Genomic DNA, 17,800 nt, shown 5'->3' with positions numbered 1-17,800 from the left:
TTCTCAAGAAAAAATACTTTTCTGAATACAGCTGTTTTTGTGTGTCACTACTGAGGAACTGCAGCTGCAGAACAATCAGGTGATGTACTATGATGAAATAAATCCTACTTTATCTAATGAGTTTTGACAACACAAAGTGAAATAGCTGTTTTGCAAACTATAACACACTTCTTTTAACACAATGTGTCCGATTGTTTTTAACTAAAACCTCATAAAAATAGAAAAATACTGTAAAATGAACTATTGATTATTAAACGGACAACTAATGCGCTCACTCAAACTCATTTCCCTGTTTAACCGCTAGTAAAAGTCAGGTGTTATATCTGGAAAATGTTGACTACTTTTATAACTACTTTTATGACTACTTTTATAACTTTTAAATTTCCAATTTGACAAGTTAGGTAGATAGTCGAGGAGAACAGAAAAGACCAGAAGAGAAGAAATATGTGAATTGTTGAAGAACATTTTCATACGTAAAAACATGGATGAGGGTATTACCTTTCCAAAGTCTCGAACATCAAAGAGGTCGAAGCATTCAAATAAGTCCTTTTTCTTCATCCCAAACACCTCAAAGCAAGAAGTCAGAAAGGTACGAATGTTCTTCAAGCACAGGAACTGCAGAGGGCAAAAAATAACACAGCATTTAGTATCTCTTGTCTCTGTATAGCACTTATATAAATATGTGCCATTTTCTATTTGCTAGAATCATCTGAGGGACAGATGATTTTCCCCCTGAAGGGTTATTAGGGAGTTTTTCCTGATCCAATGCGAGGTTTTGGGGCAGGGATGTCTATGTGTACAGATTGTAAAGCACTCCGAGACAAATTTGTAATTTGTGAAATTGGGCTATACAAATAAACTGAATTGAATTGAATTGAAAATGTTCATTGGATTTTTAAATAACATATGGTCAGTCCCTCCAAACCATAAAAAGAAAAGGAAAAAAAGCACATTTTAGTCGTACCCAGCCATGCAGATAATTTTTGTTTTTACAACCTATAATTGTTTCGTTTTGCTGCTCAGGAGAATGAAAGGCATTGTTATACATTATTCACCTGAAACAGGTGGAAAATAAAAGGGCAAACCAAAATCATGTCTCAGATTTACCAATGCAATAATACTTTGCATAATTGACATTTCTTCACAGAAACAGTGTCCCAGATCAGTTTTCATTCAAAGTAGTTTACAGCTGGCCTTATTAATCAGAAACCAGAGTAACAGTTACATTTTCTCTATATGTTTGAATGTCTTTCACGCCACAAAAGAGCAACATAATTGCAGCATCTTGATAGAACTAGCTCCATCTGATTACTAACAGAAGTTGAAAGTATTTGTTTATTGTAATTTGAAAGAACCAACCATTTAAGTCTGTTTAACCTGAATAAACTCACATCAACACTTTAATGCGAGCCCAGAGAACTTGAAGCTGCCTTAATAAAGGTGAAGGTGACCGCCACACAGCAAACTGAAAGTGAAAACATAAAGCTGCACAGTGAAAAAAAGGAACCACAAAACATGAGCTCTCTGGTGTCACTTCCTATGAGGATCTGTGTCTCCTGTGTACAAGAACAATCATAAAGACAATGTGCGCCACGAATTCAAACGTGGGCCACTGAAAATCTAACACCCAGTAAACATAAACATCATTTTCCCTTTTGCACATTATTAAGCGATGACTAAACTAGAGCCTGAGTTGATTCTTGATGCTAGATAGGCTCCTTTCTTATCACAGCAGCTCATCAAGGAGACGCCTGTAATCACTCCACAAACCCCCCCAGGGGCCCTTTGTCTGCACAGGAAGTGCATGAACATGATGGCGTCGCACCACTCCTAGTCGCAGCCCAGTTGAATAAAATAAAATTGCAGGTATTCCTTGGAATGCCTATTTTCAAAAGGGGTTAATTAGTTGATTGATGCTGCGTTTACTCTTGAACCTGTTTAATTTGATATTGCACTATCAAGCTGTTATTTTGTAATTTATGACATTATTCATCATCTTGCGCTCATATTGATGATTATAACAGCGCTGATGTCTGATGAGAAATTCTCTCTTGAAATTTTTTTTTTTAATATTCCTTTTATTCCACTTTCTCTATGAAAGAATGAATAACAAAGACAAACATGACATTCAGAGCCAAATTATTTATAATTTATAAATAAGAATTTTACTTTCACACTCCAAGTTTAGCATTTGCAGCCAGGCCAAACATACAATATGGTATAAACATTACTTATGAGCACATTTTCACTACAGTAGATGCACTCTCTCCACTAGTCCATTACCTTTATGGCCTTGTTTCGATTTCCAAGATCGTAGGTCAACTGGGCACAATATAAGGGCCATTTAGAATCTGGAGCCCACTGACACACATGCCTTTCTCAAACCTATTCAGACGGCCTACAGCTGCAGGGTTTGGCTCTTTATTGTTCCGCACATTATGCCCTAGTTTAGAGTGGATGTGCGCGGACAGAGCGCATACACAACAATGCAGTTTGTAAGCAGTATCTGCTCGGGAACTGGCTTTTATATACAAAAGCAAAGATTTTCAAAAGAAAATTGGTCAGTTTGACTAGATGTCTTCATTTATTTATGGCAGTTCGTCAACGGTAACATCCAATATAGTTTCTTTGCTTAAATGATCTTCAAAAAATCTGTTCAGATGCAGCATTACAATCATACATTTCTGATAACAACTAAAACTTAAAAATCTAACGTCTGAAAAACTAACCTTGTGAAGTGCACTAAAACGTTTGGTGTGTGTGCTTCATATGATCTTTGTTTTTTTACGAATGGGTCCTTTGACCTTATTAAGAAGCCACGATATTGGAGAGTGTTCAGAGTCTGACTAGATAGTTGTCATATGTATCATCCTCCAAATAAGTCCTGATGAAGATTTAATCACCTGCAATTTTGACTAAATGTAATTTGACTCTGTGAACAGGAAGTTGTGTTTGTATAGGGACATATTACAGGACAATCATCAGGGAGTTTAAGTTTAGTTTAGGAAGACATATTCCGACAAACATCGGTCTCAATTATATCGAGTAAAGTATGTTTTTTGTCACATTAAGATTAAATGTGTTTATTTGTTATATTAAACCGATATTCAATCATTAAGATAACATAGAGATAGACATCCTTTTGAGCATTGGTTCATAAGTGTAAGAAATCACAATGTCTCCTAATAGCTAACTGCACATGGCTTCAAACTCAGATGGAAGCAAACTATGAGTTGCTGCACACATAGTAAAAGTTCCCGAACAAATGGGTGGATCAAAGCCCGGATTTTATCAGGCCTCTCCAGTGACAGAAGGAATAATTAACGAGAGGTCAAGCCTTGGATCGTCTGGGTTGCACAGGCTAAGGGACATATCGCGCTATACCTCAGTAAATCAAAAAATAGTAAGATCTTTATAAAGGACACATACAAAGGGGTCCACATTGAGTCACTTGGGACTAAGCACCTTCATATGAAGCAGACTGATCAATCGACATGTCCAAATGTCAGTGTGACACAGACACAAATGGATGGCTCTATGTTCCCAAATTCATGACTTGAACATATGAGTGACAGATGGGAAATTATCAAACGCTTTCTTTTGATCTGAAAATCCTCACTATTTTAATAGAGTAAAAAGGAAAAGTCACCTCACATACCATAGGCTATCAAACTTTTAAGACCCCTTGAATAAGGCTTAAAATATGTTGAATATATCCGCAGTTTAGCATTTCCTCTGCACACGTTACGCCCAACAGTTGCGCCGAAATGATTCGTCTACCTGTGACATCTGTGGCCTCAGATTGATCTCCTTCAGGTTGATAGTGTGAGGTCTCAAGTTGTTCAGCAGTTGGCAGAGCAGCACCCCGTCCCGCAGGGTTTGCGCCAGGTCGAACACCTGCGCCGTGTCCGCAGTCACCCGGTGGTTGGCGGGCAGCACGTTGCAGCTGATCAGCCACATCGCGCAATGCCTCCAGTCCTCCATGTTGTCGGAGAGCGGTGAAAAACAGCAAGTTAATGCCAAATGAAACAAAACCTTGCCCCCCGACTATCGGCCTGCGCTTACGGCATGAGAGCCGCCTCCGCGCCGTCCGCTCGTCTCGCCAAACTCCAGCTTCGCGTCTGGAGGACGCGGAGAGCTGCTGCGGTTTATGAGCGCGGCGTGGCGCAGGCTGAGCGAAGCCCTCTCCGCACGTCTGAACTTCCCCCTTCCTTCTTCTGGGAGATTTCCTCAGAGGTGGTCGCAAACAAAACATTGTGTTTCCCCTTCTTCTGAAATGAATCGTCCCTGAAACCAGACCTGTACAACCCGGTCTTTGTGGAACTTCTAATGTGTTTGGACATGATCAGAAGGTCTTTTATCCACGCTGATTATTTCCACGTTTGATATTCATGCAAAGGGTCAACTTCATTTCAAGGTTAAAATGTGCATGGCTTGATATCGTTTTTAAACTTTACACGAAGCTCCTCCAGCTGTTGGCAGTCATTGGATCAGTTCACATTGATGTTGCTTTCATTTTATATATATAGCTCAAACTAATGGTTATTTCTTGGTCAGTAAATATGTATTATTATTTCAATTATGTGTGAATGATTGTTCAATAAACTGAAGATATGCCCGTCAGATGTTCCAAAAAACACCTAAACAGCAAATGTATTGCAATAATAAAAAGATCAAATCATCAGCTGAAGATGTGCTTGATGAATTACTTTATCAACAGATATATTAAAATGGTTGGCAGCTAGTTTGTGTTTTGTTGTTCGACTGAAAGACTAAAGATTCCTGCAGTTAATGTATTACTCATCTACAAAGTGTCTCTCTTTTTATTCCATGGAAAAATGTGTGTGACAAAGTAATCCTGTCCCCATGTGCACTCTCAGCTGACATTCCGGAGCAGCTTTGAAAGGTGACTATGAGTTATTTGAGGTGTGTATAGTTTATGTTTCTATAAGTTAGATAGTTAAGAATTAAGGGATCTAACTGAAACAGGAAGAAGGACATCCTCCTTGCATGGTATATCACTGTCATTAAGCCCATGACATAAACAAAGGAAGGAAGGGAGATCCCATCTAGTTTTACACTGAGTGAGGGAGCCAGATGTTTCCTCAGACAATAAGCTGGCTCATAAACTTCTACTTACAAGTACTTCCTTTACTTAAGTAAACTATCCATGTTTTACTTAAATACAAAAAATCACTAAAATACAATTGAAATACCCGCCCGATGGACTGACACAGTATCAGATATTATCCATGAAAATAAATTGAGGACAACAACCCATATTCACATCACAGCAACACTCTATTAGAGAGATAACAATGGGTGAAAAACATAAGACTCCTGACACTATTCAAAACCAACATCAAATCTCTTGTCAGATTTAAGAATACAGTTGTTCTGAAGCTTAGGTTGGATAATAACTGGTTAATTGGACATTATTAATAAAAGGTAGAACATTTTCATTGAAGATAGACACATTACACAGCAGCCCAGCTGCTCCAACTCTGAGCGTCCCTTGCAGGTAAATATGGCCATAGGGAAAACACATTCTAAAGTAACACAACAAATTGAGGCAAATTTATTGAAAGCTATACCTCATGGAGGTCTGGATTGTGGTCCATGCCTTCATACACTCTGTCATATTGAATGTATTGTAACTCTGTAATGTTTCCTTCTGTATACATGACATCCATTGCATCTGTCCATCTGGGGAGAGGGGGTCCTCCTTTGTTACTCTGCTGAAGATTTCTTACGTTTTTCCCTGTGGTTTTTTTTTCTATTTTTTGGGAGTTTTTCCTGATCTGATTTGAGTTCCTGGGACAGGGATGTCGTATGTGTATTGATTGTTAAGCCCTCTGAGGCACATTTGTAATGTGTGATATTGGGCTATACAAAATAAACTGAATTGAAAATTGAATTGAATGCATTTTTTGTAGAAATAAAAGGACTAATGTGGTTGCTTAGAAAAAGAAGAAAAAAACTAGAAAGTAAAATATGTCTATCTATGGTTTACAGCCCAAGTGGCTAAGAAATCTAAAGCAGGTTGTCTTAACAAAGCCGATTGTATTGCATAATCACACTGCCCTGTCCTGAAGACGATGAGAAGGCATCGTCACTTTAAAGAACATAATTATTTACACTATTGATCAGAGAATGGGACAAAGTCCCCCAGGCTGCTGAGCCATATTCAAGAAGAAAAAAATGATGAAAATGATTCATTAAGAAAAATAAAATAAAAAATGACGAATTAAAATATTAATTAATGGGGAATTTTTTCAGTTAATTTAAATTTGTCACAATTTAAACTCCACACTTGATACATAGAGTTAGCGTTAAACAATTAGGTGATCTATTGTATTTATTGATATCTATTATTATTATTATTAGTAGTAGTAGTAGTAGTAGTAGTAGTAACGCTAGTAGTAGTAATATTATCTTTATTATTATTTTTGCCTTGCGCGTCTTCTTTATCAACTTCCGGTAGGGAAAAAACGAATCGAGCACGACACCGGAAATGGAGCCCCCAAAAAATAAAGCGAACCGTCAAAACATAAACAGAGCAGTCAACCTTGTGTGAACGCAGTTAGCTTTCTTTACTGACTGTATTTTACAACAACAACACCGCTGTAAGCACGCATTCCTAATGTCGTGTATCGACGGCCAAACAACTCCGAGCCGAGGCATCCAAGTTAACTCAACTGCAAAGTAGACAGGTGGAGAAAATAAATCTGCACTATAGATCAGGACTAAACTAAGAAGTACGCCTCGTCGGGCCTTCGAGTAGAGGTAACGCGAGCTATGCTAGTTAGCCACGACAAGCGACGCTAGCTGCCTGTCGGCGGTGTGACCAACTGTTCGCTTGTTGAGCAAAACATATTCAGCTTCAATGTCGGTTCGCCTTCCGCAGGCTGGCTAACGTTGAGCTCACAGGGGCAACAGTGTCGGCTAGTCGAGCACCGCACACGACGCGCTCAAGCTTCACAAAGCAAAACACGGCATTAGTCGGGCCTGTGAGACCGCGACCGGGCGAGTAAGTTAAGATAGTTTATCTCACGACCGACGGAGGGTAACATTAACTGTGAGCTGTTAGTTTGGGGGCTACGGGGCTAACGAGTGCCCCGCGGCGCTCAGTGCGGCGCTCAGTGAGTTGAGTGCACCCGATGTTGTCGGTTACTGATGCACACACGCGTTTTCTGTCATCTCAATTCGAGCCCTTGTTTTGTAATTGTTTTGCTCAATAAACAAGCTAAATGTTTTGGTTTTTCTCCTGTTCCAAGGCTCTCCCCTCAGGTCGACGAAGGACAAAGGAGACGTAATGGCTGAGACCGATGAGAAATCCACTGCGCTTGACGGTAAAGTGGAAATAAAACATAGCTGGATGTATTAATGCTGACCATAACTGTCGAACTTTCCTGCTCAACGTACAGTTAACGAGTAGGCATGTTCGATTTTAGCAGGTGGCTCTGAAGAAAAAGAGACAGAAGAAGATCAACACAAGGAGACAGATGCCTCTGGCAGCAAAGAGGGACAAACACAGTCTTCTTCTCAAGATGGTAACCCCTTTAATTTCTTCAAAATCGCATGCTGCTAACTTTGATTTGGTAAAAACAAACTTATAATCTGCATTTTAATGTTCAAATTTAAAACTATATATATATGTATGTGTGTATATATATATGTATGTGTATTTGTATATATATATATATATATATATATCCATATCTAACTTATTGTGTGGAAGTGTGGGGTTCGACCTATAAAACATTTTTAAATTCAACAGTTGTGTTACAAAAACGTGCGATACGCATCATGAATAATGTCGGCTACTATGAGCACACAACCCCTTTATTTTACAGATCACGTGTTATGAAATTTAATGATTTGGTTTATTTTAAAATAATGCAGACAATGTACAGAGCTAAAGCGAAGTCACTGCCAGACTGTGTACAAAGTTTATTTTCAATACATGAGTGTAAATATGATTTGAGAGTTGTTTGTAAGTTCACGGTACAAAAGGCTAAAAAAGGGATTGAAAGAAGATGTATTTCTGTTGTAGGAGTCCAATTATGGAATAATGTTGAAATGGATGTAAGAATGGTGAACTCCTTTTTGGTTTTCACGGGAATTATTTATAAAACAATTCTTGAGAGTTATAAATTTAATTAAAAATGTATTAATATGGAAGATGTATGTGGTAGTATATATAAATATATTTTGTTTTATATTTTTATTGTTTTTTGTTGTTTTATTTTCTTCTTTATTTTATATTAATTTTCTGATTTATTTTGATTTCAATTTAGGATAGGAATTTATAAGCATTTTTTGCTTCTACCTATACCTTTTCAGTCTTTCTCTTTTGTATATTATATAGGATAATATTGTATTGTATTTGATTTGATTGACTGAATAAAATACACAATACAATATCTATATGTATGTATATACATATATATATATGTATATACATACACAAGGAAACGTTGGTACAGTTTACAGTAGTAGTTGATCTCCCAGTGAGACAGCCGTGTGTAAACATTCTCCATGACTCTGTTTTACTGAACTTCTGTAGCTCCCAAAGACACAGGAGAGGCATCTGGAGACAAGCCAATGCCAGATGTGGATGGAGAGATTGGTCGAAACCAGGAGGGAGAGGAGGAAGAGGACACAGACAGCATGGATGGCAGCGGGCATTACTCACTGACTGAGGATGGTGAAAGAGAGAGTGAGGGAGGCAGACAGGAGAGAGCAAAGGTTAAAGATGGCGGGAAAAGGGCTGCTAGAAAGAGAAACAGACCTGGCGGCGGCACCAATCACTCCACCAGCTCGGATGAAGACGACGACGAAGAAGAAGAACAGAAAGATGATGATGATGAAGACGACGATGGTGAGGAGATTGAGGCCTGGCTGGGAGCAGAGCTCTCTGACCTCCGTGGGCCCCCGTGGCAGGCGATCCCGTCACTGCGCTCCCGGGAGCTCGGCAGGGACTCTCACCAGTTTGTGAAGCGTGTGTGTGGATCCCGTGGCCTCGTGCAGCGGCTGGAGCTCCAGGGCCGGCTCGAGAAGCACAAGGGCTGCGTCAACACGTTGCACTTCAACCCCTCGGGCACCCGCCTGGCTTCAGGCAGCGATGACCTGCGAGTGGTGATCTGGGACTGGGCTGTCCGCCGCGTCGAGATGGAGTTTGACAGCGGCCACAAGAGCAACGTCTTTCAGGTAAGGGGAAGTAAAACACCTTCGTTGGAACAATAAGGTTCAGCGATAGCGTCATACTGATCTATCGTCAATTCTCAACTTTGAAAGGGAGTCAGTGGCTAATCAAAGTGATTATTGTGGTCAGAGACTTCTTCGCTTCTCCCTGCCCGTAATGTACACAGGCAAAGTTCCTGCCTCACAGCGGAGACTCCACGCTGGCCATGTGCGCTCGAGACGGTCAGATCCGAGTGGCTGAGCTGTCGGCCACACAGCGATGCAAGAACACCAAGCGGGTCGCGCAGCACAAAGGGGCGGCACACAAGGTGAGTGTCTGGACTGTGTGTGTACGTTGCAGCTGTGCTTATTACATTTATTTATTTATTATGAAGTACAGTCTCTCACATGTGTGTTTTTATGGGGCGATTGTTTTTGGGGTTTGCCTGTCCCGTTCTTGTGAATGAGATGTTTTTCCAATTTTGCTCAAACCTCGACTTGGACCGAAGAATGAACTGATTAGATTGTGTCGGTCAAGGTCACTGTGACCTAACATCTGTCCCAGTCTCATAAATGCATCATCTCATGAAGAGATGATGCATTTTTGAGAATTTGCCCTGAAAGGAATTTGATTTCATCTGGCACACACCTCCACTCTGACTCCAGGAGGAACTCATTATAATGTGGTGTTCAAAGGTTACTGTAACCTCACAAAACATTTTTTGGGCCATAACTAAGGAATTTCTATACAAGTGATCCCACTTTCACACAAACGTCTAATATGATAAAAATAATGAAGTTGTCAGAACTGGAAGTACACTGCTCCTTGACTGGATGGTTGAGGCAAGCAATCGCTCGGCTATGATTTTACTTTCTACCTATTTTTGTTGTAGCTTGCCCTGGAGCCAGATTCCCCCTGCTCCTTCCTGTCTGCTGGAGAGGATGCCGTGGTGTTTGGTATTGACCTGCGTCTGGACCGTCCGGCCAAGTGAGTGATACTATTATTAAAGTTCAATCAACTATCAGAAACTACAAGACGATACGCGGGTGTTGATGCAACTCTGTCCTGTTTAGGCAGTAGTTTGTAGTGTTGTTGTGCAATACCCTGTCTTTAGTTCAGTGTTGTTGACGTTCACTTTTTAATACCTTCCCTTTTGCCAGTTTTCCTGCGTTTGCCATACACCGTAATGATTTTAAAATCATGTTATTAATTATAAATATTCCTGTTTTTCTGTCTTTTTTTAAATTTGTGTGGCAGTAAACTGGTGGTAGTAAAGGAGGGTGATAAAAAAGTGGGCCTGTACACCATCTTTGTCAACCCAGCAAAGACACAACACTTTGCTGTGGGCGGAAGAGACCAGTATGTGAGGTACGAAGCAAGTTGTTATTCATGCATCCAATGAAAATAGTCTCGTAATAATGGAAATTGTTGCTCACAATCTTTGAGATGTCACTTCTGAATCCCTTTTTCTTTTCTGGACTCACTTCCTCGCCTTCTTTAGGATTTATGACCAGAGGAAGATCAATGAGAACGATAACAATGGTGTGCTGAAAAAGTTTTGTCCCTCACATCTGGTGTCCAGCGAGTCCAAAACCAACATCACCTGCCTCGTGTACAGCCACAATGGCACAGGTAAAACACGTTTAAAAGTACTGAAAACTTTCCATTTGACATTTACACTTTTTGTTATGAACCGATTTGAGAATTATGGACAATTCTGAATCCTACATGCTTGTTTCAATGTCTTAAAACACCGAAACGTTTGCCCTAGTTCGCCTTCCTGATGCAACCACAAAGCAATACCAGGCACACAGAGGGCAGTCTATCCCAAAAAGCATGCGTGTGCTCTCATCTTTGCAGAACACCAGTCGGGTCGGATTTAGAGCCAATTTCAGAACTTAACTAAGGTCCAATCAAATCTCGTTTAATGACTTAGAAAACTCAGCTGAACTGCCTGCATATTTCTTCAGACCATCTTCTGCCTTGCTGGCACTAAAGAGAATGAACAACAGCCTGTTTGACCCGTTTGTCCTCAGAGCTCCTGGTCACTTACAACGATGAGGACATCTACCTGTTCGACTCCAACCACAGTGACGGGGCAGACTACCGCAGGAGATACAAGGGACACCGCAATAATGCAACAGGTGTTTTTATTTATTACAGTAATGAAGTAGTGCACTTTGCATGTACCCACAGTTTTATAAATATAACGTATCAGCCATCGCCCAGCTTCACGAGCACCGTATCGGATGATGACGGGTCATTTTGCTGTTGTCATATAACTATATAAGTCAGTGGAGTTCTTTTTTCTTAAAGTATCCAGTCGGAGGGCAAAGAGATCGTGGTTCTCACACATACTGACGCTGTATCATGGACCCTCATCTTCACCTCTTTGTCACAGTGAAGGGGGTGAACTTCTATGGGCCGTGCAGTGAGTTCGTGGTCAGTGGAAGTGACTGCGGACACATCTATCTGTGGGACAAGTACTCTGCTCGCATCGTCCAGTTTATGGAGGGAGACCGGGGAGGAGTGGTGAGTCAAAGATGACTTCAGATAGGATGGGCTGCATTTATTGATCATTAGTGCTTCTGTAATCTCTTTGCCGTCGTGTTTATTTCTCTGTTTGTATTCCGTTGTGGAAAAATAGTTTTGATATTTGGTTTAGATAAGATCAACTTTGACTCTGTACCGTTTGTGTTTTTCTTTCACAGTCGAGTTTTGCTTGTTGCTCTCGAGACATCGGTCTTCACAATATTCTTTTTAAATCGTCGGCCATCTTCAATGTGTCATCTCCGTAATTTTCTCTACCGTCGACGACTCCAGGTGAACTGTTTGGAGCCACATCCCCACCTTCCAGGTCTGGCCACCAGTGGGTTGGACCACGACATCAAACTGTGGGCCCCCACGGCTGAAAGCCCCACGGGGCTCAAGGGCCTTAAAGAGGTAGTCTGTTCACTTTTATTGTTAGGTTTGGTTACCAGTAAAGGTCGCCTGACAGATATATAACCAATCCAGTTTAATGAGAAGTCTTAAAAAGTACTGGAATATGTATCAAGGACATATGTTTGCTTCTGTGTGCGTGCTCTTGTTCGCCATATTCACACCTGTGTGTTGTGTTTGTCAAGGTGATGAAGAAAAACAAGCGGGAGCGCGATAAAGACAGTGTGCGCCACGGTGACCAGTACGACACCCAGCTGCTGTGGTTCCTGATGAGACACATGAGGAACAGGCGGCCGCAGAGGGTGAGCTCTCAAACCCTTCAACAAACAGACGTTGGTTCATTATGCTTTGAGTTTTGAGTTTTTCCTGATCCGACGTGAGGTCCTGGGACAGGGATGTCAATGTGTACGGATTGTAAAGCCCTCTGAGGCAAATTTATCATTTGTGAGAATGGGCTATACAAAATAAACTGAATTGAATGCTTTTGGGTTTGGAGTTTAAAAGAAGAAGTGAGCATTTACCTAACAGATGGTAACAAACCAAAACTATATATATATATATCTATATATATTACTGTTCAAAAGTTTGGGGTCACTTAAAAAAAAGAAAACTATTAGAAATGTCCTTATTTTTCAAAGAAAAGCATTGTTTTTTTAAAATCAAGATAACAATAAATTAATTAGAAATACACTCTATACATTGTTAATGTGGTAAATTACTATTGTAGGTGGAAACGTCTTATTTTAAATGAAATCTCTACATAGGTGTATAGAGGCCCATCTACATTGTTTGCCTGGGAAGACTAATGTAGGGTTATTATGGTGCAATTACGTTAGCACAGCTGAAAACAGTTATGCCGTTGAGAGAAGCTATAAATCTGGCCTTCCTTCGAGCTAGAAGTTCGAAGAACAAAATTCTTATTTTAAATAAAAAATATGATTTCTAAGCATGTCAATGTCTTGACTATATTTTCTATTCATTTTACAATTGATTTGAAGAATAAAAGTGAGTTTTCATGGAAAACACAACATTGTCTGGGTGACTCCAAACTTTTGAACAGTAGTGTATATATCATATTTGTTAAACATAGGAAATGTTAGGATCCAGAGTTTGTCTAAAGATCAAAATATGTTTGATTATTTTTCTTTTATGTTTTTATCTGCGTTTTGCGAGTCCTCTGATTTTTTGGAAAGGAAGTACTATATTGATGGAATGCCCCTTAACCCTTGTGTTGCCTTCGGGTCAATTTGACCCGATTCAATGTTTAACCCGCCTGTTACCTTTATATTTACTAACATATTTTTTTTTTGAGGTCAATATGACCCCCCAAAATTTAAAAAAAAGAAGAAAGAATTAAAATTTAATTTTTTTTTTGTTTGAGGTACTTACTTTGTGTTTGTTTGTGTTGAAGAAAGAACACCACATTTGAATGGGTCAAATTGACGAAAGGGCACAGGAGGGTTAAATAGTATGTACTGTAGGATGCAGTTGGTATTACTCTTGGATTACAGTCTATTATTGGGTCTTTTGGGACGACCCTTTCGGCCCAAAAAGAGTCTCATTCTAACTCTCCTTCTGTGTCTCGATGCAGGCCCGCCGAGAGGGAGCAGACACGGACACGGACGATTCCTGGAGCTCTCCAGATTCCTCTGAAGAAGAGGAAGGAGGTCCAGACCACGTTCAGTGCATGTCCTCTTGAGCAACACACATACATACATACACACACATACATACATTGTATTGCCCTTGAATTGATGCACATATGCACAATTGACACACTGGCAAACTCAAACACTGACGAGCCACAGACTTGTTTTTGTTTTCTTTTTACACGCATACAAACTCACACTAAATGACACATACTTCTGAAGCAGTGACGGAGCTTTACGGCTGGTTTTCCATCAGTTGCGTGTGTGCAAATGACGACTACACACTGCATACACACTTCCAGAATCCAGATTTTTTTCCCCTTCGATTGTACAAAGAGGTTTAGTGAGTGCTTGTGCGTACATTATCTCGATGCGCTGTCTAGCCCCAGAACAATGGACTGTGTGTGTCTGTGTATGGCAACCAGCACCCTGTAGGACGCTACACATCACCAGCACACTATTCCCCTCTCTTAGTGACGCACCTCTTGAGCTCTCTGTGTTGATATAGGGAGTAAGGGCTTAGAATCACACCATCATACCATCCCCTCAATGTGACTTCCTTTAAGATTTGAACTCGCAGAGGGAAACCCGTGTCCCCTCCCTGCATCGCCCCAGTCTCATACTTATTTCTTGGCCTGAACTTGTGCAGCTAGTTGCATTTTTCACACGTTTTCTCTCCGAAGACTACTAAATCCCTACATGCTGCATCACCCGACACGCTGCCCTCAAGCTAGTCCCGCCCCTCTTCTTTCCATCACCCTCCCCCTCACTACTGAGTGCACTTTGAATCAGGGACGCTTTAGTTTGAGACGGACAAAATGTGCACTGGGTGTGTGATTTTGGGGGAAGAGCTGTTGTATCCTTCATTGGAGACCTCAGTGAAGTTTAGTTAATTGTTATTGATTTTATTTTTTTTTGGTGGAGGGGGGAGATATTTTGCACTTAAGCATTTCTTTGACTGAGAGAAAAAGAGGGATTTTTGCTTGCAGCAGCTTTTCCTCTCCCTCCTCCTTCCTCTTCCCCGATTCTCCATCTTTGACAGGAAGTCTTGACTGGTGTTCAGCATGTGCATAGGATAATGAATGAGGTGGGGGCCTGGTGGGGAACACCCAATCCAATGTTAACACTGCCGATGTGCTCATTGAGATTGGAGTAATAACCATGTGGTTCCTGAAAATGCTTCTATGATGTCAACGGTCTTAAATCAATTGCTGAAGGAGGTCTTTCAAACAAACATTTGAACTCCACAACTCAGAGGAGGAATGAGGGGGAGGTCAATATGCTTGCCAGTCATTTGTTGTGAGAGCGATAAAATCCAGCTTTTCTCATTTTCTATGAGAACTCTAGTTAGTTGAATTTATATGTACATATATATATATTAAAACTGTAAAAACAACTTTAGCAAATGCGGTTTGACTTCAATAAGAAAAAAAACTAAGATGTCAAAACATTTAATTGGTATTGATGCAGAGGTTTATATTCTATATGAGGACAAAGTACTTGAGGCACCACTTTTCTTCAGGTTTTCCTTTTTAAGGACGACATCCTTCTGGTATGAGCTGAATAGCTGTCGAGTATTAAAGTAGTTATTCGCTTTCTTGTTCAAGAAAAGAAAAGGTTTCCTTTCTAGATCTTCAGTCATTTGAGACAGTTATATCCAGATTTTCCCACTGGCAGTTTTTGGCATCTTGTACACATAAGGCATTGAACTATTTGTTTTGTCCACCACTGCCTAAATATTGCATAATACCAGTTAAGTTGGAAATATGTACAATTTGTGCAATAAACAAAGACAGTGCTCTTGATGTGATTTCATGGTCTCATTCTGTGTTTTGATGTAACATAGGCTGTGTCTACTACCGCGCACTTGAGCACTTCGAGCACTGACTTTCAGTGCTCGAAGTGCTCAAGTGCGCCACACTGACAAAACCAGCAGAATTCAGTGCACTGAAAGTACCCGGATGGTGCACTGCAAACGGGCAAAAAATGTAGTGTAAAACGATGGACACTACTCGCCCTAAGCGGCCGCCATCTTGGCGACGTAGCGGAAGAGGAGGAGCCCTTTCGCCAGCTTTTCATTTTATTTCTAAAACAATGGCGGACAGCACAAGCGGTAGACCACGAAGCTACAGTACATGTAAGTATCAGCGGTAATTACACATTGTACTGGTATTACGATGTACCACTAACGTGCCATTCTCAGATTAAAGCCAGCGACATGAGTAGTTGGTGGAGTTAACGATGTATATGATATATACCGACAGTTATTTTTATTTTATTTTATTTATTTAGAGAATAAGGGACAGTGCATATTGATTGACAGTACAATGTACATGTAAATATGCCAGATTATAGCCGGGAGGCTAGTTTCCATCTGTAGTCCCTTGGCAGGTTGATGTAATTTAAGAATGCAAGCAGAGTGAAATGGAAAGCACACATCACTTCACACATGACAGTACAGTAATACAAAAGAAGAAGAAAAGATTAATTAGGTAGCATTAGATGCCATTGGATCTGCATGGCAGTTATGATAAACTATCTGGGTAATCCACCACCCGGTCCTCTTGCCAGTCCGACGAAGGTGCACTTTTATCAGACACTCTTCGCTTGACGAGCGGGGGCAGGTCGGCTCCAGGCGCTTGCTCCAGCCAGCGGCAAGTCCGACGACAGATAGCTATGTCAGTCATCGGACAGTGTTAAACAACGGCTGTTCTGTTAAACAATCGAAATAGCAATTTTAATAATGGATTAACAATGGATATGCTCAGTTTAATAACGGGTTAACATGACACCGCGAACGTTTGCCCACACGCCGCCCGATAATTAATACCGTTACGATAGCTATCTAAGCTTGTCCTTCTAGAAATAATTGTAGCTTTCAATCATCGTTGTGTGTTGTTTTTTTAATGTCGTGTATGTATGTATTATTTTAAATGTAATCGTGGTCTGGGACAGAGCACTGAATGGCTATCCTATTTCTGTTTTCTGCCCCAGAGACGTTTCCTGGAGGTGCTGGCTGGTCCTCTGCTGCCCTCCCGACATCTGGCTCCAATGACCTCTGGCACCTCACATCCACCTCCAGGGCCTTTAAGAAGATGGACCGCCATCAATAGCCCCCACCACTCTGCTGAAGGCTGCCGACCCAGCTAGACGGGTGAAGCGGGCACCTAGCCGTGGGAGTTCCTCTCCTGGAGGGTGGCGGACAACAGTGGACAGGAGCGCAGCGATCTGCCCACTCATCCTGTGCACCAGCCGGTGAACGGTGGCCCGGGGCCTGTCGAAGGCCCTGGCCACCACCCGATAGGAGGTGGTGCTGGCAAGTCAAAAAATAAAAACTAGACAGGAGATCTCGGGCCCCAACCGTGGTCACAGTCAGTGCCCAGCACAGCCATGAGGGCGTTGAATGACTCTCGGTGAGCCTGAAGTCCACCCTCATGTCACTGTGGCCATCACAATACAACGCCAGCAGTGGCATTGCAACATTGATACGGCAGCGCCGACTGGGTGGCTGCTGTAGTGTGTGGGGAGGGGAAGGGAAGATTATATTAATATGTCATTTTTTCAATAAAATGTTGTCATTGAGGTTTTGTAGTCTTTTATTGCGTTTTCTGATTTATATTAGAATTGATGCATGTTTGTAACAATAATTAATATGCCTGTGTGTTCAATTGCTCATTGATTCCTGTATCAGGGTCAACTTAACTACATCAGAGATGTGTATAAAAGTACAGTCAGTCAAAGTAGGCCTATTACTGTGTGAATTCAAGCAGATGATGCCTATCATTTCAGTGGATAATTCTTAAAACTAATTGGAATCTAGGGACAAGCATGTACAGATTTGTCATGTTTTATTTCCATATGGTGTGTATGTGGATTGCAAAGAAGAAGGCTACTTCTGACAAAGATAATTGAGAATTTAGCATACCTAGCTAGGAGAATTTAATTGCAACTACTACATGAAGCTATGCTGTGAAGGTAAGGCAAAATCACACAATTAAATTTACATATACCATCTCGACTTCAG

The 17,800-nt window shown here is 40.9% G+C and overlaps 2 protein-coding genes and 1 long non-coding RNA gene across 11 annotated transcripts in view; 2 read left to right on the top strand and 1 right to left on the bottom strand.

Annotated features, from left to right (window-relative positions):
• Positions 1-4,102, bottom strand: part of LOC130198187 (guanine nucleotide exchange factor VAV3-like) — a 42,866-nt gene extending 38,764 nt beyond the window's left edge. For 5 of the 6 annotated variants that reach the window (XR_008832578.1, XM_056421323.1, XM_056421325.1 and 2 more), the window contains exons 1-2: positions 3,781-4,102; positions 499-615 (exon numbers count right to left, since the gene is read on the bottom strand). Coding sequence is in view for 5 of the 6 variants with exons in the window: in XM_056421323.1 (XP_056277298.1) it covers positions 499-615; positions 3,781-3,984 (321 nt within the window). In the remaining variant the exon portion in view is untranslated. Of the gene's footprint in view, positions 1-498; positions 616-1,391; positions 1,453-3,780 lie in introns of those variants that run through there. The other variant, XM_056421326.1, reaches the window with a different exon arrangement.
• Positions 4,103-6,551: 2,449 nt separating this feature from the next.
• On the top strand, positions 6,552-15,586 carry dcaf8 (DDB1 and CUL4 associated factor 8). Of its 4 annotated transcripts, none has more exons than XM_056421460.1 (13): positions 6,552-6,713; positions 7,278-7,352; positions 7,458-7,553; positions 8,570-9,213; positions 9,375-9,515; positions 10,080-10,174; positions 10,445-10,555; positions 10,689-10,819; positions 11,224-11,331; positions 11,589-11,719; positions 12,011-12,130; positions 12,313-12,429; positions 13,719-15,586. In XM_056421460.1, the coding sequence occupies exons 2-13, from the start codon at positions 7,316-7,318 to the stop codon at positions 13,824-13,826; spliced, it is 1,839 nt and encodes a 612-aa protein (XP_056277435.1). In that variant the 5' UTR covers positions 6,552-6,713; positions 7,278-7,315; the 3' UTR covers positions 13,827-15,586. The 4 variants fall into 4 exon arrangements, with proteins under 4 accessions (XP_056277435.1, XP_056277434.1, XP_056277437.1 ...); XM_056421459.1 differs by having other exon boundaries at positions 7,455-7,553; XM_056421461.1 differs by lacking the exon at positions 6,552-6,713 and adding an exon at positions 6,761-6,786.
• An 84-nt stretch (positions 15,587-15,670) lies between these two features.
• Positions 15,671-17,358, top strand: LOC130198301 (uncharacterized). The gene is made up of 2 exons (XR_008832618.1): positions 15,671-15,913; positions 16,771-17,358. It is a non-coding gene; the product is annotated as an uncharacterized LOC130198301 (long non-coding RNA).
• The last annotated feature ends 442 nt before the right edge of the window (positions 17,359-17,800 follow it).

Source organism: Pseudoliparis swirei, chromosome 8 (genome assembly GCF_029220125.1).
Source record: "Pseudoliparis swirei isolate HS2019 ecotype Mariana Trench chromosome 8, NWPU_hadal_v1, whole genome shotgun sequence".
Taxonomy (NCBI): Eukaryota; Metazoa; Chordata; class Actinopteri; order Perciformes; family Liparidae; genus Pseudoliparis; species Pseudoliparis swirei.
This window is presented reverse-complemented; position numbering and strand designations above follow the sequence as displayed.